Here is an 18,342-nt window from a genome sequence, read left to right on the forward strand (position 1 = left end):
CCGCCCCGCCCCAGGCCCGCCCCGCCCGGCCTGAGGGGAGGAACCGGCCGGGCCTTCCCGCGCGGCCGAGACACCTCCGGAGTCGACTCCACTACCCCCGTGCTCCGGACTCGAGGCTGCCTTTGGTTCCTTAGGCAGACGCCATGAAGATCAAGGATGCCAAGAAACCCTGTAAGATGGGGTCTTGGGCCCCCCGGGTTGGGAGAGCACTTTGGGCCCCGTGTAGAAGCGCCTTAGCGGAGCGGCGTTGTTCCCGGCCCGTCGGCCCTCGCAGGCGCCCGGCACGGGATGGGGGGGCGGAAGGACCATTTCAGCATCGGGGTCGAGGCTCGCTCTTCATTCCCCTGTGAGCGCGTGACGAACGCCTGCCGCCTCCTGGCCCTTTCCTCCCACTTCCTTCTCGAGATCTGGAAGGCACTTGGGGGAATTTTTGATTCGGGTTTTGCCAGACCAGACGGGAGCTATCAGTCCGCTCCCCCAGCTGGCTCTGAAGTGAGGTTGAAAATGGGTGTCATTTGCGCAGGGGCATTTACCGCCCCCCCCCCCTTTTTTTTTTTTTTTTTTTTTAACTGATTTCTGAGCTTCCAGCATGTGTCCTTGAAATCCTGGTGTGTTCCTGGGAGTTGTCACTGCTGTTACAATTAAAGCCTTTTTAAAACACGCCTGTAACCTACCAGCGGGTAATTGCTTTGGCTTGTTTTTGTTTAGAATAACAGCTAGATCGTGTTTGCTTGGAAAAAGACATAAAAGGATGAAAATCATAGGTATTCCCGCCGCTCAGGGCTAACCACTATTAATATTTTGGTGAATACTCAGATTTTTCTACGCCAGTATATATGTGCGAACTTTTTAACGAAACGTTCTTTCCCATGTTTTAAACGAGCGTATCAACTTTCATTTGCTTCCTTTTATTTTTAGCCTTTTAAAAACCTTTACTCCTGTAAATAGCTTATTTAGTCATTCATTGTGATTTCATACTAAGTACATTCTCCCAGAGCAACTAGGAATGTGGGGATGCATGCTTATTTCTTAGAGTTGTGTTGATAGTTCACAGTTTTTAGTGTCTCAAGTGATAAAACGGAGCACTGACACCTTCCCTTCTGGCCCATCAGGGTTCTTGTTACCTCAAGGGAGAGGCAACTTACTGCAGCACTCTGAAAACTATGGATTGTTATTTAAACGTGAGATAATTCATTCTTAATGTTACTGGTGAGGCAATTGAATTTATTTAGCCCCAGAGTAACTTTTCCAAGGCTATGCCAACCAACTCTGCTAATGAGGCTCAGGGCCCTAAGTGAACTCCTAGTCCAGTGTTCTTTTTTCTGCACCCACAGGGCATAGTTTAGTCTAAATACTTAAACACAAACCTTTCTGACGTGGTGATTTTATCTGCCTGCTGAAGAAAATGTGTATTTTAACGATGATTTCTTGTGATCTTTAAAGAGTACTTACTCAAGGGGTCTATAGAATAGTGATGGGAAGGTTTAAATGACAGTTAATAGAGAACCAGTTTTAATTTTCTTTACATTTGCTGAATTAAACTAACCTTGAACAGATGCAGTAACGTCGAACACTTGGACATGTTCCTTTAACACATACATTTTCCCTGCTTGTCTTAGAAGTTCCATTTGGTAAAATGAGTTGAACTTTGACAAGCTCATATTCTAACTCTTAGGGTATTTTCTTTTTGCCATGATGCTGATGTGATTTGTTAGATTTGGGCACACTTGTAATCAGGTATGAATGCTGCCTCTGTCAAAGGTGCTTCAGCAAAGATAATACGTAAAGGTTTATAAAATAAACTAAGTTGAGAAAGGAGCACCTGTTTTTTAGAAGTTGCTTATTACTGCTTAGGGCACAGTGTTGAAGGAGTCATGCTGAAACACTAGTCAGTTAATCGGATTTAGAAGTCTAAAGTGACATTTCCCGTTTCTTATATGTAAAAGGTGACTTTGCTGCTTCCTCAGTTCTTCACTGGGAAAGTAAAGAACATCTTGTTTTTGTGTGGGGGAAGTATTTCAATTATGAGCTATAAATATATAGAACCAGAAAGTGTCATTTCTGACGTTTCAAACCACTCCGATTAGGGAAAGATGTATTTGTGTTGTTTTTGAGTACTTGTATAGGGTTTTTTTTTTTATAATTATAAACTAAGTGAGCACTTCCTATGTGTAAGGCACTTTTTACGTGCTTTGCAGCATTAAACAAGTGGCTTTAGCTTCACACTCTTACATTCACCTAAGGGTTAGAAAACATTGCTTTTAGATACAACACTAATATATTACAGGGTTAGAAACCAAATGCATGTATTTAACCAGAAAGTGAGAAAAAGAATCCGTTTCGTCCTCTAGTTGTATAAGGTTAGCGTTAATTCAACTCCAAGGGAAGGATGAAGTCAAACATGAACCTCATGACAAATTTTTCTAGTGAAAATTTTTCTAGTTTTCTATGAAAACCTGAAAAATGACAATGTTGGCTTGCTTTGCCTTATGTTTTTCACACTGCTTAAGTATTAGATGTTAAAAAGCCAATCACGGGTTCCTCTCTACCTGGACTGACCTGGACTGATATCTTAAGATATATTCAGTCTTTGTTTTGCTTACCTTTGTGACATGAAGCCTGATTAACAAGGGGACAGTAAAAGATAAATTTTTTTAATTTGATGAGATAAAGGTTTTTGAATCTCTGCTTTGCTAACCCAACCTGAAGCTTTTGTCAAGACCAAAGAGAAGTATATGGCATATATGTGTAGTTTGGCCTGTTTGTAAATTGAATCATTGTTTAACAATTATCACTTCCAGTAGATAATAAGGTACAATTTAATATGATAGTTTCTAACATTCCCTTAGATGTACCTAATTTACCAAAGGAAAAAAAAATCTTACGTGATGCTTTTCTAAGGAATTGTGACACTGAAGGTGTGAAGGTGATTATTTTCTTAGTCTATTTTGAAACACCAGCATTTTTATTTGGAGTGATTATTGGGAAGAGCAAAATGTCTTTTTTATCCAAGAAGTTGAAGCATACTTGGAGTTTACCAGTGCACATGCCCATTTTAGAATTTTGTTTCTTAAAATAATGTCTTGAACATTTTCATCATTTGGTTTCTCTTTCTGCTAAAGAATAATTAAATCCTAATTTGGCATAGGATCCCTTTGGGCTGAAATCTGCATGGGGCCAATAGCAATTAAATGGTTTGATAATGCTTCTCCCCCACCCCTTTACAATGCCTAGCAAGACACCAAACTCACGTAACACAACTTACTAGAAATTAACAGTTTGCCCTGTGGCTAGGTATCTCCTGCTGTTTAATCATTTCCAAAGGTGACTGGACATGCAGGTTTCTTCATTCATGATCCACCCTGGTAAGGAAGATAATTCTTGGTAGCACTTTATGCTTATGGTAGTCCTGGATATTTTTGTTACTTGCAGGGAACTAATGGCAGCTCTTTTAGGCTCGGCTGAGAAATAGACTAGGAACTATTATTTTTTTGAAGTCCAAGTAAATCACAGGAGATTCTAGGAAAGTCTGGGGAAGGCAATGCATATTTGCCATCATCAAAGTACGTATTTGTATTTATGGAGTGTGTGCTTTGTTTTTTAAATGTGTGTTTTGGTTCATTTTCTTTTTTTACCTTGGCAGTGGAGAGTTTAATTCTCAAAGAATAAAAAAATATTTAGCTTATATGCAGTAAGTAGGCTGCTCATGCACTGGTGACCTACTTTTAACCTATCCCTTGGCTAAAAGCAACAAAGCTATAGGTATAGATACTTGCCTGACTTTTTAGAAAACTGATGTTTTTATTACCTCATAAGCTATTAGTGGACCTGTGGTTGTACTTAATAACCTTATATTTGCTTCATGCTTTCATTGCAAATAAAGTTTGAGCTCCATGATCCTTTCCCCTCCTATTTTGGTCAGTGAGAAAATGGGGTTTTTTTTTTGTTGTTTTTTTTTTTTATGTACTGAACAATGTAAAGATCGGTTATTTGACCACTTACTAAATGATAGGGAGTGGGTCATAATTAAGGATTTGTGTTTTCTGTGGTGCACGCCTGGCTGGATCAGTTGTTAGAGCATGCAGTTCTTGATCTCTGGGTTGTGAGTTCCAACCCCATGTTAGGTGTAGAGATTACTTAAAAAATAAAATCTTAAAAAAAAAAAAGAAGAAGAAGAAGAACTTGTGTTTTCTGTGTTCTTATTGCCTTCTCCATACTTTTTGAATGTGGTCCTCCCCACCTGCCCACATAAGGAAATGAATTCCAGAATTCTGCTGAGTTGAAAGGCTCACTAATACCAAAGGTGGCTGTTACCAGTTTTTGTGTTGTTGTTTTTTTTTTGTCAGTGGCAAGGCTGAGTTCTCTTTCAGTATCTACCTTCCTGATTTTAAGAAGAGAATTACCATAAATGAGATTTACTAAGAAATAGAGGGAACATGTTATGATCTAGATTGCACATGATGATGAGTGAGAAACTCATCATTTACAATCTAGTTACCCTTCCTTTAAGAACAGACATCTCCTAGGCTAGATGTGAGATGAATCTTGAGCTTTTTGCATTCATAATTTTAAAAGCCTACCTCTAGGCAATAACCCCTAAAGAAATTACATAGTTCTTCCAACTTAATCTGAGGTATTTGGAAGAACCTTCTGTTTCTTTAGTGTACAAAAGTGGCTACACAAAGATTTAAAATTGAATGGTAGGTGTGCCTGGAAAGCTCAGTTAGCTAAGCTTCTGACTTTTGACCTCAGCTCATGTCTTGATCTCCCTCGGCTCCGTGCTGGGCTTGAAGCCTACTTAAAAAGATAAAATTGAATGGTAGTACTCTGTTTCATAAGTTTGTCGTTGTTGATGGTTGTTAGGTCATACGTATTTTATATTCTTCAGCAATTAATGTAATTTAAAAGAAATGAGGGATTTGGTATACTGTAATAATAAAACATCTTTGTTTACAAATGTTTTTTACTTTCTGTGTGGAGTTTTCCTTTTCAGATAGGACAAGTTTGGTTGTTTCATGCAAATAGGTCAAGAAAAGCCTTTTAAAAGAAGTGAAAGGTTTTTGTTTTTCTTTATCATTTTAATGATAATTACACCTAAACAGTCATTTTCTGTCTCTGAGAAAGAACTAGTTAACACTTTCTTGCACCCAATCCTGTTTCATTCACAAACAGGATTTCATTCTGTGAGCCTTTCTGTTGCCTACTCCACAGTTCCGTGTTTTGGAATTGGCCATTGCCCTTTGGGGTCAAAAACCTTAGTGCTAACCACACAGGTTTAGAAAAGTAGAAAGTTTCTTCCTCCCCAGTATTTTTATCTGTAAACTTATCTTTATCAGATAAGATATCTGATAAGATAAGATATCTTATCAGATATCTTCCTAGGCAGTAAGTAAGGTTCTTTTAAAAATTATGGTTTCATGTAAGAATTAAAAGTTCTTCACATAAGTGTTAATTGGTTTTGTTTTTTTTTTTCTTTCAAGAATGGCAGTGTTCACTTATTTATAAGCCTGGGAGTAGGCAGGGACTTCTGACTAAAAATAAAAATAAAATGAACTTTGAACTTGGTAATGTTTCAGCGTTATAGTTTGCGTGGAAGTAACATTTTTATTTGTATATTTTGACACCTGACAAAGGCATAGAAAGAAAAACTATAAACTTAAACAATTTTTAAAGTATTTTGAACTTTGGAAAATAAAAGTTTTTAGCTCAATAAAACTCACCTTGTAGAAACTTTTCTATCCCAAAATATACTTTGCATATCAGCAATGATTTGCACACCCACCCCCATGAAATCTAGAATCAAGTATCAATCAAATGAATCATTTTGGTTATATAATATCAGAAGCATTCCTATGTTTTATCTAATATACATTGAAAAGTGTCCTAACTGCATATCTGTTCAACAGTTTGGGAAAATTTTGAAGGCATCTCTGATTTATTGGATCAGTAAAGCTACTCTGTATTGTTTTCTTTTAAGACCAACAGTTGCTGTGAATATCTCCTTTGTAGCTGTTAGTATTGCTACTTCCTAGTAGGGATTGAAAAATTGAGAAACTTTAGCCTGTTTCTTTTACTACATCTTAGTTATTTATAAAAACATAGGCATAAAAGCATAATGCCTCTTTGGGGTCTTACTGCCACCCAGATTATGGTCTTATATCATTTTACTATTTTTTTAAAGAAGTTTCTATTTTAAGATTGTCTTTATTATAGACCTGTATCTGCAACTTGGGTTTCCAATACAAAAACAGGCTAGAAAGAAAGAAAAGGAAAGAAAGAAAAGTGAGCTCTTTCTCCAGGAAAAGAATTACACTTCCTCATATTTAATATTAATTTCAGTAAATGTAAAATTCTGTAATGGAGAAATATATAGAATCCTATCTTGCTGAATTGTATGTTCCTGGTTTCTAATAGTCACACATAACAAAAACACTAATATTTAAGAAACAGAATTTTAGAGGGAACTAGTCGTCTTTGACAACTTCTACATAAAAACCTGTTATATATTTTATTCTGAGGCATTTTGTAATGTATGTATTTAAGTATTAAATTATTTTGAGTATCATCTTGTTTAAGATCCCAGAGAATAGAAACAGACCTTAAAGAAACTTGGATTCAGAGAAGTTAATGGCTCTTCTAAAGTCATATAGTCCAGTTAGTGAAAGAGCACCAAGTCCCAACTTATCTACCCAAATGATAGAACTGGCTGCCCACATATGCCCCAGGTAGACTTATCTTCAATATTATTAACAGCTAATTTTATTAACCAGATGTACCAAAGAAACCTAATGCTTAATGAGAAAGAATAAGATTTCTTTTTAAGGAGGTACTTTTACCTTGGGTTACTTGAAGTAATTATAGGCCAATTTTACTATGTTACAATGTTACTAGAAACATCATCAAGTCCTAGGTGGTGACCTATTTATTAAAACAGAATTGTTCCAAATTTTTCCTGATCCCCTGCGGCATATGATAAGTATTTAATAAATGAAAAGGAATGCCTACCTGACCAGGAATTAAAAGGCCCTGGACCAGCTCTAAGCATCCTATGTTACAGAGTTTTAGAAAATACACAAAGTAATGCTTCAAATGGAAAAAGTTGAGTTGCACATAGAAGATGCATCTTACCCCCAAAATATTACTGACTGCATGATTCAGAGTAAGCGAAATTTGTGGCTAATTAACTAGTTTCTAACTAATTTGTGTTTCTAAAACCAGTGTAGATAAAGTTATTACTTTTTTTAATCCACAGCTTTCCCATGGTTTGGCATGGACATTGGGGGGACTCTAGTAAAGCTCTCCTATTTTGAACCTATTGATATCACAGCAGAGGAAGAACAAGAAGAGGTTGAGAGCTTAAAAAGTATCCGGAAATATTTGACTTCTAATGTAGCATATGGATCCACTGGTATTCGGGATGTACACCTTGAACTGAAGGATTTAACACTTTTTGGCCGAAGAGGGAACTTGCACTTTATCAGATTTCCAACCCATGACCTGCCTACTTTTATCCAAATGGGAAGAGATAAAAACTTCTCAACATTACACACGGTGCTATGTGCTACAGGAGGTGGTGCTTACAAGTTTGAAGAAGATTTCCGCACAGTAGGTATCTGTTACTTAAAGCCAAACATTGATACCCATTCTCTTTAATTTTTAAAACATGAGTCTAGGTTTCCTTCCATCTTACATGTTTCTTAGATTAGTTGCCCCTGCTTGGATACAGAGGAAGTTTATATTCATGACAAGCTTTTCATCTGGGACATGTTTTTGGCGGTGGGGGGTGGGGTGGGAGGGGGCAGAGGGAGACAGTCTCAAGCAGGCTCCACTCTCAATGTAGAGCCCAACATGGGGCTCCATCTCATAACCTTGAGACCATGACCTGAGCCAAAATCAAGAGTAAGACATTTAACCAACTGAGCAACCTAGGCACCCTTCTTTTGGGGCATTTAAACACCTTTATAGACTGAGTAAAAAATCACCCAGATTTGGCCTTATTGTACATAATGTTTGGTAAAACCTGCTAGGTTTAGGGACTGTTACAAAGCTACAATAAGAAGAAATTTCAGTGAATTAGGTAGTGTACAAAGCCAGATATAAGTGGGGTTTGAATTTTCACTATTATTGTCCTGTGTTTGCATTGCTCTTTGTTATTACTCATATAGCCCTCTCTCCTAGGGCCATCCCCCTCCCCCAAAGAAAAACAGCTGAAGCCAGTGTCTTTTGACTAGTAGACATCTGAATGAAAGTCCCTATTACCTCCTTTTCCTGATTTTATCTGTCAACATTACCATGGTCTTGTCTCAAAGAGTGCCATTTGGAAATGGCAAATGTAAGCATTGATTTATGTGCTAGTGGGGGTTTGCCAAGCTTCTAGTTCTTTCCATTAGAGTAAAGATTAGAAAGTTGGCATTTGGGGCTACTGAAATTTGTTTTCTGTGAAAATATGCAAGTGGACCGTTTAATTTCTTAAATTTATATAGGGAAAATCTTAATAGAACATAAGTGATCACTTACATGGCTCATATAACATAAGCCCCTTAAACTTTGGGATACTTTAAAAATCTAAATTTTTTTTTAATTCTTTTATTTTGATGGATAATACTGATTTGTTTTCAATTTATTGAATAATTTGAACATAAATTTCATGAATTTGAGACCAGTTTGCTTGGACATGAGATATTTGATGTTTAGTATTCTTACCAAAAGCAGTGTCCTTGATGCCAGCTTTCATTTCACCTGGCCACTATCAATATTTTCTAGTGATGAAGTTCTGTAATAACTTTCCTGTTGATGCTCCATCATTTATTAAGCTAATAATTGAGCATGTAGTATATGTCAGGTATTATGCTAGACACAGCTCAGCTGGAAATAAGACACAGTCTTAGCCCCGAAAGAATGTAGTAGTCTAGACCACACAAATGATTTAAAAGTAAAAGTACCGTGTCTGATAATTAATGCTATTGCTGTGAAAAACAGTGCCACGGGAACACCAGAGTAGTGTGGTACCTAACAAGTTCTGGAGAACGAAAGCTTCCCAGAGGAAGTGATCTCTAAGCTGAGATTTTATTACAAATACTTTATAACATTCTTTACTAACCTGAAATGAGTTTAATAATTTCAAACTAGTACTCAAAGTATAATATAGAGACAGGAAATGAAGTTATTTATATATTGGTAGATTTCTCTAGTAGGATCACATAAAAGGGGCATAATGAAATAGTTAGATGCTGGCACTTAGATATAAATTCACCGTAAATTCTAAAGCCACAAATGGTAACAGATTGATATGGAAGTCCAGTATTCCCTCAGTTTATATAATGGTTGCATTCCTAGCAAATTTAGTGTATATATATTAAAACCATATAAAGAATACTTTATGTTTACACAGGCATGGATAATTATAAACAAATTTTCCTACTGCTACCTACAAAAATGTCTGTCAGAACAGTGAAAGATAGAGCAGGAATGGGATATTTCTTTGTTTTGCACAACTGCCCCACTCACTGGAGTTGTGCCCCACTCATTTGCACAACTGCCCCACTCATCTGACATCACAAGTCCCTGCCCATTAAATGTTAGTTTGTTTCTTTTCTCCTCTCTTTGTGAAAACTGAAATAATCCCCACAAATACCTCCAGAGGTAATACCACCATCACCAAGAATCATAGGACTAAGAGATATTGACACAAAACAAGTGGAAATGTATAGATGATTTTGAAGTTTTATAAAGTATGTGAAAATTATACAGTGCATTTGAGTCAAATATTTTTAATACTGTCCCTTGTTCACTTTGTACAACTTTTTTGGTGTTTTTGTGTGGTTTTTGTTTTTGTTTTTTACAGATTGGAAACCTCCACCTGCACAAACTGGATGAACTTGACTGCCTTGTAAAGGGCTTGCTGTATATAGATTCTGTCAGTTTCAATGGACAAGCAGAGTGCTATTATTTTGCTAATGCCTCAGAACCTGAGCGATGCCAAAAGATGCCTTTTAACTTGGATGATCCCTATCCACTGCTGATAGTGAACATTGGTTCAGGAGTCAGTATTTTAGCAGTCCATTCCAAAGACAACTATAAACGAGTAACCGGGACAAGGTAGTAACCTTTTTGTTCTTATTGCAGCATTCATGTTGTTTTATACACAGAAGTTGTGAACTCATATTAATGCCAGCCTTTAACATGTATTTATGAAAAAAAAGGTAGATGTGTAAGTAGAAGTTAAAGTGTTACAGATAATTTTGTTTCATAAGGTATGTGTGTAAAGACTCAAACTGAAATCATTATTTATATTTGCTTAGCAACAGTTGGCACTAAACTTTCCACAATTGTAAGAGGGAATTTTTATCTGGAATGATTCCAGTGACTTTTTTATTTTCCAAAGCATTCTTCTCTCCTTTCACTATTTTATAGATATATTTAAGCCTAATGCTTGACACTGGTTAGCTTGCATGCTGATTGGATTAGATTCATATTTAAGTGTTGTGTTAGACAACATTATGATAATTCTTATAGGATGAATTGAACATAAGCTCTTTATGGAATAACATTAATGTTCCAAATATCCCATAGTGTTTTCTATAATGCCTGAAGTATTGTGAAATGAAATTTTTAAATTGTCCTTATGATTCTGATATATACTTGAGGAAGAAAGATTTTGGGGTTTATGAAAAATACTCATTTCCATTTTAAAGTAGTGCTCTTACTAAAGTGATACTTAATATTTTTGTTCATTTTAACTAAACTGCCCCCCTCATGGAGCTCAGACTCACAACTCTGAGGGTCACATGTTCTACTGACTGAGCCAGCCAGGTGCCCCTAAGTGATCCTTAAATTAGTATTTTATCTCTATGGTAGCTAAAAATCTACCTCTATTGTGATGCTCTATGCCAGAGAATTACAGGGAAGTATTACCTACTGCAGTCAATTCTAAAAGAAATTAAGTCTGGTTAACTAAATTCCAGCAGTGACCAGGAATAGAGTCTGTTAGAAATTGAGGTGAAACTGAGGAACAAAGGTTTTGATTTTAGGGGTTAGAGAGACATTTCATTTTATCAGCATATCCAAAAGAATAACAGAACCAAGTAAATTTCTGGCATTAACATATTGACCAGACTGACAAAAATTTTCTCACCATATTCATTTCTGGGTCACGTTAAATGCTTATGTATCACAGTGAATTGATTTCAGCCTTGTCAGACCAAGTAAATAGATCTTTCACTAAATCATTTCCTGGAAACCATTTAGAGTTACAAATTTTCTCCTTTTAATTCATATAGCAATTTTTAACATTTAAACTGCTTTTTCACACACATAAAAGCATTTATTTTTTGGCAATTACAAAGTGTAAGGAATTGGTAAAGATGATAGAAGATATAAAATATCTCTTCCATCCTCATGATGCTTCCACCAAGTGATTATCTTTCCCTGTGGTTTATTTCATCTGACAAATTTAGTTTTGCTAGGCATTTTTCTTACCTTCATTATGTTGATATTTCAGCACTTGGCATTAGCAATATGTTCTTTCTTCGTGTTTGTTGAATATATGAATACTCTTATTTTTACTCTGGAAGAAGAATACAGTGTATAAATGTAACTTACCCAGTTTTATTTTCTTTAGCCTTGGTGGAGGTACCTTTCTGGGTTTATGCTGTCTGTTGACTGGCTGTGAAAGTTTTGAAGAGGCTCTTGAAATGGCATCCAAAGGTGACAGCACCCAAGCCGACAAGCTGGTCCGTGATATTTATGGAGGAGATTATGAAAGATTTCGTCTGCCAGGTTGGGCGGTAGCATCTAGGTAACTTTAATATTTATGTTCTAATGAAAGTTGCTTATTTAGTTTTTAGAAAGCAATATATATTAGGAAGTTGTAAGGAGGCTTACTTACTCTTAACCCAGTTTAGGTTCCAAGTTTTGAACATTCATGTAGTTTAAAAATTAGATACACATTAAGAAGTCTCCCAGGTATATACCCTATAGGAAACCATTTTTATTCTTGTGCATCCTTTCAGTTTTTCTTGATGCAAATGTAAATACATATCCTTATCCTCCCCTTATTTAGAAGGTAACTTTCAAAAGGTAATATTTGTATACTACTATACAGCATACTGTATATACTCTTCAGTAGGCAAGATATCCTAGTCTATCTGCTGGCCTCCCACCCTACCTTCATTTCTCTCTCTTTCTCACCTTTTCTCCCCCTTCCCTTTTCCTCTCCCTCTCCCCCCCCTTATTAACAGCTTCTTGGTATTTTATTGTGTGGGTTTATCAAAGTTTGTTGGATGTTTTGGTGGTTTCCAAACTGTGTATAGTTGCTGTGTATAGTTCATGGGTCAGTCAGTAACCTTGTTAACATGCATTATTTTGTACATACCACATTTATCTGTAAGATAAATTCCCAAAAATGTTGATTATCAGCAGAACTGATTTTGTCTTTCATTTCTTTGCAGTTTTGGGAATATGATTTATAAGGAGAAGCGAGAATCTGTTAGTAAAGAAGATCTAGCAAGAGCAACTTTAGTTACTATCACCAATAACATTGGGTCTGTGGCACGAATGTGTGCTGTTAATGAGGTAAAAAAATTAACTGCATGGAAAATGTGGATTGAAATTTTATTTATGTACAGCAGGGCTTCTTTATGTTCCTTAAGGAGGTCTCTAGGATTGAGGTTACTCATCTCTGTTAAATCCCAAGGCTCATTAACTAAATATCATGTGTACCCACTTATTGTTATTTGTAAAGAAAATAGCAGATAATTCAAATTGGAAGGAGGACAAATAGATATTTATATTTCAAATTTGTCTAGAAGCTTTTCCACAAATATACCACCTAAATCTCTTGAAGATAGAAAATTCTTTTTTCAAACATAGGACATTTTTGAGGTAACTACTGAAAGAGGGTTTGGTTTTGTTTTTTGGGTTTTTTTGGTTGGTTTTTTTTTTGCTGTTAATGTTGCATTTGATTAGCAAAGTGCTTGGAAGTTTTCTTATTGCCTTTGGCTTCTTTACAGTGCTGCCTTGTTGCATATGGATCAAGCAGCATTGTACAGGGCTATGAAGGCATTGAGACTTGTTCTTCACATGCAATTTGAATGATACGTACTTATGAAAAGCATAGATTTACCTCGTAGATTTGCCTCACTATTGGGTTATTTTTATATGAAGGAGAGTAAATACACAGTTCTGCCTTCATGTAATAGATGTATTTGCCCATTTAATTTTTGTAAATAATCAAATACTTTAAATGAATTGGAAATTTTGCTTTCTGAGGGAATCCTTCATTTGTTCATTCATTTATTCATTGTGGAGTACCTTGTACCAGGTATTTTTCTAGGCACTAGGGATATATTAGTGAAAAAAACAAAGACCCCTGACTTTGTGGAGCTTCCATCTATTCTAGTGATAGAGTAAATTTTTTAGTATATGTTAGGTAATAAATGCTACTTTTTACAAAAAGAAAACCAAACAAGATAAAGAGAATGGCAGAAGACAGATTGCTGCGTAGTTTGCTTGTTAAAGGAAGGCTTTATTGAAAATGTGACCCTTGGATAAATATTTAGAGGAGGTAAGATAATCATGCATATTATTCTGTGTTAAAATCCAGAGTTCTAAGTGTCTCAATAACAGTTTAGTAAGTTGGTGGAAAGAGCCACTAACAGGTGTTTTAACCCAGGTTTGGGGAATATTTCACTTTTGGGGGCAGACAATATTCTGGGACCTTTTTTCTTAGCCCTGTAGATCTATCTAGATTTTCACTGGCCACTTAATAGTAATTAAGGCCATAGCTTACACTATCCAAACTCAGTGTGCAAAAATGTATACTCAGAAGTCAATATATTGTGAGAATAGAAAAGCATTTTGGAGATTGAAACACTAGTTCCTCCATCTAAGATTTCCTTCAAGGTATCTAGGGAACTAAATTAGTGAGTTGCATCTTAGCAGAGAGTAACTTGATGGGTTAGGCAGGGCCGGAGATGCTGGAAGCCTCAAGTTTACAGTGTTTTAATTCTAAACACATTTAAAATACTCTTCCTTGGTTTCTCTCCTTTAATCTCAATAATATTTCTCCAAATTACTTTCTTAATAGGTTATTTATTGGCCATTTTCAAAAACAAGTCTCATCTAAAATCATTTACTAGGTCTTTCGAGAACTTTTCTTTTTTAAAATAGATTGTATTTTTTAGACAAGTTTTAAGTTCACAACAAAATTGAGTGGAAAATACAGAGTTCCCACATATACTCTTGAACTCCACTATCACCCAAAGCCCATAGTTTACATTTTGGCTTACTCTTGGTATATATTCTATGGATTGTGACAAATGTGTAGTGATATATCCTGAACTAAATTTTATATATTCAGGATTATGGAGGTATATGTACCAGGAATGTAATAGACACTAAAAAAAGGTAGTGGCTAATTATATTTTTAAGTGGAGATTTTCTAAACCCTACTGTATTATAAAATGTACTTGATAGCTCTTATTTCAGGTCATTTTATTTGTTCTTTTCTTTTAGAAAATAAACAGAGTTGTCTTTGTCGGAAACTTTTTACGTGTCAATACTCTCTCAATGAAACTTTTGGCATATGCACTGGATTATTGGTCAAAAGGTCAACTGAAAGCATTGTTTCTAGAACATGAGGTATGATAGGAAAATTATGTTTTGTGAATTTTAATAGTATGCTTTTTTATATGCAAGTTTTATATTGCTTCTTGCTGTGTACTTAGAAGTATAAAACTGCGATTTACTAAATACTATATTGAGTCCCACACTTCAGTTTGAATTGGGGAGATAGGGGTTACTATAACCCCCATAAAGGTTACATGGCCCATTAATGCAGGCGCCCCATTAAGAGGGAGTTTCCCACTTCGTCTGACCAAGAGAGAGCAGTATTAGATCTTATTAACTCCTTAAATATTGGGATTGCTTGTGTACTTAGTGGATTTGTTTTGTTAAATTGTTTTTTGTTTTTTTTTCCTCCCTTGAAATAATATTAAATGTGAACAACACAAAAATATATAATTTAGCAGTGAAAATTTTTAAAATTCTTAATCCTCCCATCACAACCTCACTTCCACCTCCAGAGGTGACCACTGTTAAAATTTTGGAGTTTATTCAAGATTTTTTTCCTATTCTTTCACTACATCCATTTATTCTGATCTGAAAATATCAGTTCATGTAATATTTTGGGTTAAGTAAATTAACCTTGAATTATTTTGTTTCTGGTCAAGTGGACATATTAATAATTTTAATAACACATATTCAGAGTTTTCCCTTATAAGTGTCTGTTTCATTGTCCCTACTCTCACCCTGTAGTTGAGAATGGTGTCCTGCTGTGCAGGCTCCGCATGGCATGCTGTATGCTGTATGCTGTGAGGATGACACATGAACAAAAGGAATTGTGTTTGAGGAAAAGGGGCAAGAGGGGTAGAGTTGCAGCAATAACCTTAGAAGCTTTTTAATGTCTAAGAGCAATACTTTAAAAATAGGTATTTCAGGGGTACCTGGGTGGCTCAGTTGGTTAAGCATCTGCCTCTTGATTATGGCTCAGATCATGATCTCACCGTCATGAGATCAAGCCCCAGTTGGGGGCATGGAGCCTGCTTAAAATTCTCTGTCTCTGTTCTTTCCCCGTGCGTGCTCGCTCTCGCTCTCTCTCTCTCAAAAGCACGTATTTCATATTTTCAGATATTAACTGATAACACAGATTGGTAGATTTCCAAATAGATGTTCTTAAATAGATTATAATAAATATCTGTTCCTAATAATGAATATTGTATGCTAATTTAAAAGCTAGACTGCATTAATAATTGTTTTTAAATTATACAGGGATACTTTGGAGCAGTTGGTGCACTTCTTGGGCTGCCAAATTTCAGCTAAAAAGCATCCGGTTTCTCTCTGCTAATAAATGTCATCCAAGAGGAACTGAAAACCAGAGGCATCATTACTGGGAACCAAAGGATAACAGAGTAGCACTACTGCTGTTGATTTTTAAATGTCAGAATGGTAAGCTGCTGAAAGTTGCCATATTAAAAGAGAGCTTGGTAACATGTGAAGTATTTCTAATTGAAATGCTTTCCCTTCTGTATATAACCAGTGTTAAATCCTTAAATGCAATACAGCCTCTGATTCTTGAGCTTCCTCTGAGAAGATTTTCTATTTATTTTATGTAGCCAACATTGCAGTACTGTATGCTCAAACACAAATCTTAAAGTCTCAGAAATGTTTAGCTCCTGAAAATAATTGAATCTGAATAAGTGTGTTCTATGTGTTTTGGTTACTAGTAAGTGGACAGTAACATACTCTGTATCAAACTTATTGAAATGGCTATCAAAGATGATCATTTTTATGTGATTTTAGAAATGTTAAGGCAATATTAATTTTTCATTATTGTAGTTTTGTCAGCATTTCCCCCGGCCAAAAAAGCACGTTTATGTGATCTTTTCCCAGACATACAGCTTTTTCAAATGGTATAATTTAATTAAAATACTATTGTTAAATATTAGCCTGAATTTTAAAATGAATCCTAGAAAATTATTTAAAAATGTTTCATATTTTTTAATTGGAGGCTCAATTACTTATTTGAAAGTCCATTTAATGAAGTCCCAGGACTCTTCTAGTAGAATATGTTTTGCGTGCATTGATAAAAGTCTGTGATCTTTCTGTACCACATTTATCTTGGGCCCAAACTGAGTCATTTCTGTTTAATTAGGTCTGACCATCAAAACTACAGACTTTAATCTATTATGAACAGCAACCAAATCATATTTATTCTAAACAGATGTGATGGAAATCTGAAATATGAATGGTTTTGAAGCTGTAGGAGTCTGAGGCAGTATTACAGAATTCTAAAAAGATCAGTGTTTTACCATTTTGGTAATAGAGGCATTATAGTTTCAAAATTTGTAAGTCCTTTTGCCTTGGAATTTGTTCTCTTTGTTGAAGTCATTTTTTATAATGTTACAAATCTTTTCAGATTTTTACTTTGGCAGCAACATTTTGGAGGTCCTGTAGTTCAGCAAATATTCAAGACCATTACTTAATGGTTTACAAAGTAAACTTGGAGAAAATATTCACCTCCTTAAATTACCAGTAAATCTGGATGTACTTGGAAGAGTTTAAAAATTGTGTATATTACAGGAAGAAAGAAGTATTAGTATGTTTTTATAGAACATAATTTTGCTCCATAAAGAACAATTTGCAGTAGAGGTGCTGGACATTTCTCCTTATAGTTTTCAAATTTTGTGCTCAAATATTTAAAATTCAGTTTTATTTATCTAAAGAGATGAACATATGAACAATAGGAGTGAATACTTAGAGGAAAAAGCATGCAAGGTAATGTTTTGGATTTAGAATATTTGGAACTTGGCATTCATGTTCGGTCAGTAAGCCACTCTGAAACCCGACAGTGACTAAACATCTGTGACTTTACTGTTTCCGTTGTTGTGGTTAGATCTTTCTGTCACTACAAAAAGCTACATGTTCAGTTTATTTTAAAATTTTGTGATTTGGACATTTGTACAAAAAGTTTTTATTTTTAAATGATAATTTCACGTTGTATCTTGTGGCAAACTACCTTACCAGCTGTAGATTTAGGACTGTGTTTAAGAAAGAAATGGAGGGGCACCTTGCTGGCTTAGTCGATTGAGTGTCTGACTCTTGGTTTCAGCTCAGGTCATGTTCTCACAGTTTGTGATTTTGAACCCTGTGTCAGGCTATGCACTGCTAGCATAGAGCCTGCTTGGGATTTTCTCTCTGCCTCTCCACCACTCACATTCTCTCTCTCTCTCTCTCTCGAAATAAATAAAAACTTAAAAAAGAAAGAAAAGAAAATGGAATGGTCAGGGTCCATGTAAGTTAATTTGATCAATGTTCTGGTTAATCTGAGAATGTGGTTCATACTTTGTGTCCTTTGAAACTGAAATTTCCTATTAAAATGCATATAAAGTGAACAACCATTTCAGCACTGTTGCTCTTGGCCATTCTCATGTACAGTCAAGAATTACTTGAGTAATAAGAATGAACACAGAGTTGTGATCAAGACTGCCAAGATTATGTTTTTTTAAACATAATCTCATGAAATTCTTTGTAAGCATACAGTGGTAAATAGGTTTGGTTCTAAGCCCAAACAGCATAATGCCTCAGAGCTCTATTTCTACTAGGCTATACTGTTTAAGAACATAAAGTGTGAGCAGTATGTAATTTTATATTTTCTAGCAGGCATATTTAAAAAGTAAAAAGAAACCGGTGAAAATCATTTTGATTATATATTTCTTCTTGACCCAGTATATCTGGTATGTTACTATTTCAACGTATAATCAATATAAAATGTTATTTAGGAGA

At 35.5% G+C, this 18,342-nt stretch overlaps 1 protein-coding gene across 3 annotated transcripts; it reads left to right on the forward strand.

The window, feature by feature from the left end:
- The first annotated feature begins 9 nt into the window (after positions 1–9).
- On the forward strand, positions 10–16,005 carry PANK3 (pantothenate kinase 3). Of its 3 annotated transcripts, none has more exons than XM_042947257.1 (7): positions 10–171; positions 7,253–7,605; positions 9,845–10,098; positions 11,621–11,797; positions 12,450–12,573; positions 14,515–14,640; positions 15,829–16,005. In XM_042947257.1, exons 1-7 carry the CDS (start codon positions 144–146, stop codon positions 15,877–15,879), a joined length of 1,113 nt encoding a protein of 370 aa, XP_042803191.1. In that variant the 5' UTR covers positions 10–143; the 3' UTR covers positions 15,880–16,005. The 3 variants fall into 3 exon arrangements, with proteins under 3 accessions (XP_042803191.1, XP_042803203.1, XP_042803195.1); XM_042947269.1 differs by lacking the exon at positions 10–171 and adding an exon at positions 6,163–7,159; XM_042947261.1 differs by lacking the exon at positions 10–171 and adding an exon at positions 8,179–8,332 and having other exon boundaries at positions 7,518–7,605.
- Positions 16,006–18,342: the final 2,337 nt, after the last annotated feature.

Source organism: Panthera leo, chromosome A1 (genome assembly GCF_018350215.1).
Source record: "Panthera leo isolate Ple1 chromosome A1, P.leo_Ple1_pat1.1, whole genome shotgun sequence".
In the NCBI taxonomy this organism is placed as follows: domain Eukaryota; kingdom Metazoa; phylum Chordata; class Mammalia; order Carnivora; family Felidae; genus Panthera; species Panthera leo.